This window comes from Halichoerus grypus, chromosome 9 (assembly GCF_964656455.1).
Source record: "Halichoerus grypus chromosome 9, mHalGry1.hap1.1, whole genome shotgun sequence".
Lineage (NCBI taxonomy): Eukaryota > Metazoa > Chordata > Mammalia > Carnivora > Phocidae > Halichoerus > Halichoerus grypus.
Genome location: NC_135720.1, coordinates 35,987,173 through 35,996,503, shown reverse-complemented (window position 1 = coordinate 35,996,503; position 9,331 = coordinate 35,987,173). Strand labels below are relative to the sequence as shown.

Below are 9,331 nucleotides of genomic sequence, written 5' to 3'. Positions count from 1 at the left end.
TTTTAAAGCCTGTATTATAGAGATGATCATGAAAGTTTGAGTTGTGCATTTGTATTGTCTACTTTTAAAATATAGCTAGTTACGGAAAAGAAAGGTTAGCTACTTTAACATATGCAAATGTTACAGGATGCTTCATGAGTCCCTCTGACATCTTAGGAAGTTTTGATGTAAAGTTAAATTTTATTACTATGTAAACAGTAGTAAAGTAGTACTTACTACTAGTTTGGAAATCCCAGGGCACACACATAATGGCCAATTTTGTAGAGTCAGTAGACTTTCCACATGATGGCTATTGTTTAGTAGAGAGTAAAGAAAACTATTAAAATATCAAATAAGACCAAATTTGTAGGAAGGTAAGGTGGGAAGCATTTTTATTCAAAAGAACCATAAAAAAATAAAGGAATAAAAGAAGAGCCATTCACCAATTCTTTTTTAAAGATTTTTTATTTTTCATTTATTTTTAAGTAATCTCTACATCCAGTGTGAGGCTTGAACTCACAACCCCAAGATCAAGAGTCACATGCTCCATACCAACTGACCCAGCCAGGCGCCCCCTCCCCAAATCTACCCCCCAGCTGCTTAGAGCAGAAGAAAATGATTGATCATACCTTTTCTTATCTTGTCCGTGACCCCTCTCCATTTTTGTTCTTTAGTGCAAGTTTCATTAAGTTATTTTTGTAAATTATTTCCAGGTAAGACAACAACCCAGGAATAGGTTTTGTGGAAAGGTTTTTCCTTTTAAAAATTGGGGTTGGTTATAGGGTAAGAACTACTGTGGGGATTGATAACTTTTAAGCCAAAAGTGTTGCATATTTTAGCTAAATGTTTCAGATTACTTGATAATATGAGTTCAGCTATTCAAAAAACAATTAAAAACAAATACTAGTGTAACCTTCAAAGTAATTCTGGCATTTAACTTTTATAAAGGTTAATCATTGGAGTTTTACACATTGTATTTTTTTAAAACTATTTATTAAATTTTCCTTTCCTAGCAATAGCCTCTTTATTTGCAGGTCCACCCCAAACTGTTCCTACAAGATCTTTTTCAGTCTGTAATGCTTCCTCTAAACAAAGCTCTTTGCCTGAAGAAACAGATCTTTTCAAAGCTCTAATTACTTCCGGTGGCCCTCTGATAAACTGCTTTAGCCACTCTTGTGCCTCTCCCAGACATGCAGTTTCATCTGAAGACTGCAAGACCTCTTCAACCATTCCTATGTTTAAAGCTTTTTTTGAATCCAGTTTGAGGGCCCCACTTAACACTTTGAGAGCCTGCCTACTGCCAATGATGTCAACTAGTCGGGTAGTACCGCCCCAGCTTGGTATTATACCCATCTCTTTGTGGACAAATCTGATCTCACTGTCGGCAGTCATTAATCTGCAAAAGAGAAAAGAAAAAACTTCATCTAACTAAGTATATGTGCTTTAGTCATAAAGTACTACTCATTATCTAATCTGAAATCTCCATAGATCTTTATAGGTAGATTTGTTACATTAAAACCTGAAAGTTCAAAGAATCTGGCTAAGTATACAATTCAGTTTACTACACAGTCCTTAATATTTGCCTTTGAAAACAATATCAGCATTTTTATTGTGCTTGTTTATCCTTTGCTTTGGCAAACAATTTAGTTTTTATGTTTATTTCTAGAAGCCCAAATTATCTTTCTAAAGTGAGTAGTGGCCTAATTAGAAAATCTGGATTGAGTGAAAATACGGGAGTAGGAAATGTTAGGGTCATACTGTAGAGAAAAAAAAAAACGCATAGTAAAGTTAAAGTCAATAGTTGTCAGGAAAAAATTGGTTCGTAACCCAGCATCTATACAGTCTTCAAGCAAATACTTACTAAGCTCTACCTATGCCAGGTTGTCTAGGTGTGGGACTACAGGAATGACCAAAATAAAACCCTGAGCTCAGTTGACATTCCTGATAGGAGAAAAAGACACTGAACAATATAGGACCAGTGGTGATAAGTGCTATAGAAAAAATGGGGGGGTGCCTGGGTGGCTCAGTCGTTAAGCGTCTGCCTTCGGCTCAGGTCATGATCCCAGAGTCCTGGGATGGAGCCCTGCATCGGGCTCCCTGCTCGGCGGGAAGCCTGCTTCTCCCTCTCCCACTCCCCCTGCTTGTGTTCCCTCTCTCGCTGTCTCTGTCAAATAAATAAAATCTTTAAAAAAAAAGAAAAAAAGAAAATGGGGCAAGGGACTAGAGAATGAGGAGATGTGTGTTGGGGGTATTAACTAATGTTAACTAGTCCTCAGAACAAGCATATGAGGAGGTATAGTAATTCGCCATTTTACAGAGGGAAACTGAAGCCACAGAGACTAAATAAATCGCTCACTCAAGGCCATGCCACTATGGCAGAGCCAGAACTTAAACCCAGGAAGGTTAGCTTATTATGCGTGCTCCCCTCACAGTACACCTAACAGCGAGACTAAGACGGAAACTGGGATGCCATTAAGAAAGCGGACAGTGGCATGGGTTGGACTAACAATAATGATTGCCTATAGCAGGGATGCATTTTTCCAAAGCAAGGTTTTTATGAGTAGGGTGATTTAGAAGCAAAGTGGAACAAGAAAGGGGAGTGTTAACATAAATCAGTGGACATAGTAAAAGGCTTCATATTTGCCAGTTAAATATCCATTACACCATTAACAGAATGCACAAAGCTATCCTGTGTAGGAAATACTGCCTATGAATTTTATTTTGACTGCATGAGGTTTCACTGTTAAAACCTCTAATTTGGAACAAAGGTCATGTCTGAATTTTAATTTTTTTAAGAAAAAATGTAGCTGTCAAACTACTCACTGTGCAAAAGAAGGCCTTATGTTAGTTCTGCTTTCCAAAGTGTAAATGCTCAGCTGCAGGTGTTTTGGTTCTATTAGCACCAAGAACAACAGACTCTTAGTCTTTGACTCTTTAATCAGGAAAAATATTCCAGTAAATTCTCACAAAAGCCTATTTATTAACCCACTGGGAAAGAGAACTTTCTCTTCACAGCTGTGAACTCCTACAAGGGAAAATCTGCCTCAATTATGAACAATTGCTTTTAGAGGCAAATAGCCATGAAAATAGTAGTTTTCAATAAATTTAAGTGGGAAGGAAGAAAGAACAAATCTCCTAAGAATCGAATCTAGCCCAAAATTGTGAGAGGAGTACTGCCTTGTTATAATAAACAGAAAACAATGTCAAAAATTAAAGTGGAATAGAAATTACAGAAATGTCCAATAGTCTTGGAGATAGGAATACCGTTAATACTGAAAACAATTCTATAAAAGTTTTCACAGCATAAATTGAGTGTGTCACAGTTCTAAATTATACCCTAGAATCGACAGCTGATGTTGGCTCAGAGCTATGCCTACAATACAGAAAAGGATATGTCAGAAGTACATTCACTTAGAATCTGCTGAACATTTAAAAGCTGGTTAAAGCCCAAGATGTGGGGACAGTGTAGATGAGCTTATGACAACAAAAGTTATTATCTATGTAAGCACACTGATATTTGGAATTCTCTGCTTCTAGGGAAGAATATTTCTATACCATGTATTTTTTTTCCTCTGCCATATTTTACAAGGTCAAGTATGCTTTTTGGAATCATCTTTTACAACTCTAACATATCTTGAGGAAATCTTTGTAAAAACTACCTGTTGTGATCAAACTCTGACATCCATTTTTTACATATCATCCCTAAGGTGTGTTTATGTACTGATACACATTTAATATACATTAGCAAATACTACCGAAAAATTTATTAATGACAAAAGAACACAAGGTAGTTTACTCTAACAATGAGAGAAATATGGAACATTCAGATGGTAACCTTTCACAAAACTCTATTAATCTAAAAATTAAAATTTAAATATAAAATTTTAAATGTTGATAACCATAATCTACAAAGAAAATGTCCAACATCCAAAAATAGAAACAGCTTCCTGATAGACCTTCCAGGATTACACACTAATTACTTCTAGAATTTAGATGCAGGTGTACCACCTGTAATGTAATTTATTGCAAGTGGTTATACAGAAAACTGGAAGACCTAAATCTTAAAATTCTGAAGATTTAACAGCAAACTCAATTTATAAAATATTAAACTCCCTTATTTTGACAAGTAAAAGAATTACAAGTATCTTCTCCTTATCAGTATAATTATTATTGGCAATGTTTGAAATCTGTGACACCTTGGTAGACAGGGGATGAGGAAATTAATCAAGTATCGATACACTCCTCATTACTGTGTGGATGCAACAGTAAACTACCCGTAGTAAGAAAAAGTATCACCTTCGACAGGTGTTGCAAAGTCAGTGATGATACCTCAAAGGACTGTTCGGTGTGCTAGTACTTTCTAATAAGTTAGCTATAAGTTGCAGGTCTTTGAACAAATGTATTCAAGAAAAACTTTTTAAAGATTTTAAATGTTAGAGCATGCTCATGCAAGCGGGGGGAGGGGCAAAGGCAGAGGGAGAGAGAGAGAGAGAGAATCTCAAGCGGACTCCCTGATGAGCGTGGAGCCTGAGGCCGGACTTGATCTTACAACCTGGGGATCATGACCTGAGCCGAAACCAAGAGTCGGACTCAACCGACTGAGCCACTGAGGCGCCCCCAAGAAAAACAATTTTAAAACAATTATCATGTTTTGCTTAAAAAGTAAATATTTTAGTAAAAGTTAGAAAAGGTTTTTTGGGGTGGCTCAGTCGTTAGGCGTCTGTGTTCGGCTCGGGTCATGAGCCCCGCATTGGGCTCCCTGCTCGGCGGGAAGCCTGCTTCTCCCTCTCCCACTCCCCCTGCTTGTGTTCCCTCTCTCGCTGTGTCTCTCTCTGTCAAACAAATAAAATCTTAAAAAAAAAAAGTTTTTAAAATTTTTTATTTTTAAGTAAAAGTACTTTTAGTGAACTCGGTTAATAAAGAATTGAGAAACCAATAATTATGTTGGGAGACATACTGTAAATAAGACAGACTTGAACCGGACTGCCTGGCTCTGCCGCTGGACTGGCTGCGCACCACACCCAGGAAAATACAGCAAAGAAAAAGACACACGGTATAAAGGGGATGAGGAAGATTAAACTACTTAACATCCCTGGGCTTCAGTATGCTTGTTTATAAAATAGATGTAATAGCACTGATGCCACAGAATTATGAATATTAAATGAGTTAAAATATGAAAGGTGCTTAGAATATATTTGCCACAATTTGTTTAAGTAGAAGGAATCTTAGAGGGTTGCATCTGTGTATGTTTAAGAAAAAAAAGTCTGTGATATCTGCCTCAGCCACATCCACAGTAGAGCACAGTATTATACTTTTATTTGGAATATAAAAGTTGTATACATTTTGTAGCCTCACAGTGCCTGACACCCATTAAACTATGTATACTAGCTTGTATGAAGTTGGTTGCATTGATAGGTGGGTCACTACAAGTAACAGTGGTGTTTCTGCTAGGAAAGTAGTATAAAGTTATTTCCTGGACTGGGGCATGTGAGTGGCTCAGTCGTTGGGCGTCTGCCTAAAAAGTTGTTTCCTGGACTAAAATGACTTGATCCTTAAAGTACTGAAAGTAAAAGAACTATACTTACACTGGGAGCCCAATAAATGATGGTATACTATCCTTCCTCAATATCTGTTAACAGAGACTACAGAATATATACAATTCTTATTTACAGGTAAAGGTAGAAATAATACTGTGTTCTATAGATAAGGCTGAAACAAAAGATCCCAAGTTGATTTAATAAAAAAAAAATAGACATATATCTAAGATTAACTTAAGGAATATTATGTAATATAAGTACAAGCATAAATATTTTTAAATTTTAAAGAAAGCATTCATGTTACAAATTAAGTAATACACTGTCATAAACCTAAAGTTTGGAATCGATTTAAATAAATTTTAGTCTACGGCCAGAAACTGCTAGTCCTTTTACAGTACATGTTAAGAGCCAAAGATGACAAAACAAATTGTGGTGACATGAGGAAATATGTTATATAAAAAGTATATAATTAGCAAGAGCACCTCTGATCACAAACAATGCTTTTAAATCATGCTCGAACATTAGCACTGACTTGTTTGCACATGTACTTTCCTGGCACCTTCTCCCTGCTTTCTACGTGACATCGCACCCCACGACAAATTATGAAAAAGAGAAGGCAAGAACCGACAGATTCTCTCCATAATCTCCCCATAATCTACTCTGAGAGTAGATTTCCTACTCTTAAGTGATTGGCCTCATGAGGCTCCATTTATTCTATACAGAGACTGCCTGAGTAAGGAAGTAGATGGTTGAATGAGTGAACTTTTGTATTTGTGTATGGAAGGGGGTGATGGTAGAATGAGGGAAGAGCAGATGGGAAAATGTTTTGGGATACCAACTCTGATTTTAATATTCAGTTAGTAAGCCTGCTCAGAGGTGAATTTTTTTGATATTAGAGGATCTAAAGTAAGAATTTCCACATAATATGGTGGTAACTGCAAAACAAGCCAACATAGGCAATGTGATTGCTTTCCTGAGGTGGACAGCTCATATTCAGAGAACAGGCACTACCATATCAGAAATGAAATTTGCTTTTTAATTACTCTGAGATCTGGGATATGTGTGTGTGTGTGTGTGTGTGTGTCTGTGTCTATGTGTGCGCACACACAAGCATGCACATTTGGCTGTGCAAGTGTATGTTTTATATATAGATATTCTGCATTTTATTTATAAATAAAGTTCATATTTTAAGAAAAGGGCTACCTACAGTAGCTCCCTTGGGATAAGCATGCTTACAGCTCCCTTTCTTTGCAATATACCTTGGACTAATGGGTAGCAGCTGGAAACGCTAATACCTGGGGCTCAAGGTTATTATTCAGATTCATGAAAACAGTGTTAAAGAATGGAAACAAATTAGACAGGCAGACTCTAAATTGCATAGTTGAGAATTTTATTTCATACGGCTGATGGGAGGAATAAAAATGTGTTTTTCATCCTGTGTATAAAGAGCTAAATCCTTGATCTTCCAAAGAAAAACAGGAAAAGAAAATGCAAACAATTCACACACACACACACACACACACACACCAATGAACATGAAAATTTATACGTTACCAAAAACCTTAAAAATGCAAATTAAAATTTAATTTTTGGTTATCAAAATTAGAAAAGCGGCTTTAAAAGATTATACTCATTAAAAGACAGGATGCTATCAAATAGATACCCATCTACTGCTGGTATTAATATAAAGTGGCAGAATCTTTCCTGAAGGATAACTTGGCATTATGTATGAAAAACTTTGAACATTTTCATATCCTTTGATTAAGTACTTGAACTACTTACAAGATTTATTCTAAAGAAATAATCGGAAATGTAGTAAAGTCTTATATAAGGTAGTTATCCACAGCATTAATCATAATAGAGAAAAACTGGAAACAACCAAAGGAGGATACTTTAGTACATCCATACTGATGGAATATTTTATGCTTATTAAATTCATGTTTTCAAGTATATTTAAATATACTGCAAAACTGCTTTCCTTTCTGGGATCTCCAGAGATCAATCCACTTCCAAACTTTTTCAGATTGTTGGCAGAATTAAGTTCCATGCGATTTTACAACTGAGGTCCCTGTTTCTGTGCTGGCTTTCAACTGGGGGGTTGTCATCTTCTAAAGGCCACCTGCATTCCTTAGTTTGAGGTCCCTTTCTCCATCCCGGAAGCCTCACGCCTCTAATCTCTCTCACTTCCCATTCTGCCTCATGTCTTTATTTCTTAAAGGCTCATGTGATTAGATTGGGTCCACCCAGATAATCCAGGATGATCTCCCCGTTTTCAACTTCAGAACCTTAATTACACTGGCAAGATCCCTTTTGCCAAAAGTTAATACAGTTGACCCTTGAACAACATGGGCGTTAGGGGCACTGACCCCATGCATAGGGGGTTCCCCCCAACATAGCTGATTAACACATATTTTGTATATGTATTATATACTATATTTTTACAAAAAAGTAAGCTAGAGACAAGAAAATATTTAGAAAACCGTAAGGAAGAGTAAATACATTTACAGTACTGTAAAAAGTCCGGGGATAAGTAGACCCATGTAGTATAAACCTGTGCTGTTCCAGGGTCAACTTATAACAAGTTCTGAGGAAGAACAGAATGTGAGCAGACATCTTTGGGGGGCCATTGTGCTGTCTACCAGACCACCTAAAAGCATAATGGAAGTACCTAGGCTTGATTTTCCTTTCACTCCACGGTGCTGTCAATTTTCCTGCACTACAGCAGCTAGCTCCCACTACCACCATCACCCCCTTTCACCTTTCACCTTCTAGATAACTCCTGGCTAACTATTCAAGGATTCTTTTTGTTCTGTTGTTTTAGTTGTTAGTAAGTAAAGACTTCATGGGGAAAACAATCTCCATTAGGAAGAAAAAATGAGTATTTGCTGGAACTATAGCATTATTACTCTTAGGTGAATGTTAAAAGCACTCTTAACACCTGTTGAGGAATCCAGATTTCGTTAAGTGTAGACCCTAGACCTGCATAGTTCCAGAACCCCAAACAAGACAGAATATAAAGGCATGATTGGTCCCTTGCTGTGCTGTTACTTTTAAGAATAACACGGGTATAGAAATCTAATTAAGGCCTGACTGAATGTGAAAAAAGGTATGTATCATAGTTGGTGGAATTAATGTATTCTGCTAAGAACTTTCCTAATTACAAAATATTTCAAATACCCAGAAAATAACATACTCACATACCCACTACCCAGATTTTACAAATGTTAATATTTTGCCACATTTATTTCTGAACTCTATTCTCATCCCTTTTCCTTCTCTTCCTGACTTCTTTCTCTCTCCAGTGGCAGCTAATATCCTGAAGTTAGTGAGAATCATTTCCATGCATGATTTAACTTTTAATAAATATTCTATAATCAAATAGTAAACTTCTGCATGAAGTAATAATATTTCAGTTTTATGTCCAGTATCACAAAAGACAGTGTACCCTGACTGCCAACACTGGTCTTAAATTGTTCCATATTTGGCAGGTAAATTTCTATATTGAAAATGAATTCATCAGACTATCATAGTATGATGACATGAACCATTAAGATAATTCAATTAACCCTGTCTACTCTGATTTATCACTTCCACTGTTGAAGGACCTTTAGGGTTATTTCCTGGTTTTGGCTATTATGAATGGTGCCACTATGAACATTCTAGGACCTGTTTGTAGATGAACATCTGTATGCATTTCTATTGGATTTATACTATATTAGGGTTTTTTTTAATTAATTAAATTCAATTTAGTTAACATATAATGTGTTATTAGTTTCAGGGGTAGAATTTAGTGATTCATCTGTTGCATATAATAC

At 36.3% G+C, this 9,331-nt stretch overlaps 1 protein-coding gene across 8 annotated transcripts in view; it reads right to left on the bottom strand.

Annotated features, from left to right (window-relative positions):
* The window catches only part of ECHDC1 (ethylmalonyl-CoA decarboxylase 1), a 68,093-nt gene that overhangs the window by 12,488 nt on the left and 46,274 nt on the right, over window positions 1-9,331 (bottom strand). For 5 of the 8 annotated variants that reach the window (XM_078054770.1, XM_036085485.2, XM_036085486.2 and 2 more), the window contains exon 6: window positions 426-1,375. The exons of 1 other annotated variant lie outside the window; for it this stretch is intronic. In XM_078054770.1, the coding sequence (XP_077910896.1) occupies window positions 967-1,375 (409 nt within the window). In that variant the 3' untranslated portion in view covers window positions 426-966. Of the gene's footprint in view, window positions 1-425; window positions 1,376-2,802; window positions 2,873-9,331 lie in introns of those variants that run through there. 2 more of the 8 variants (XR_013441119.1, XM_036085488.2) reach the window with 2 other exon arrangements.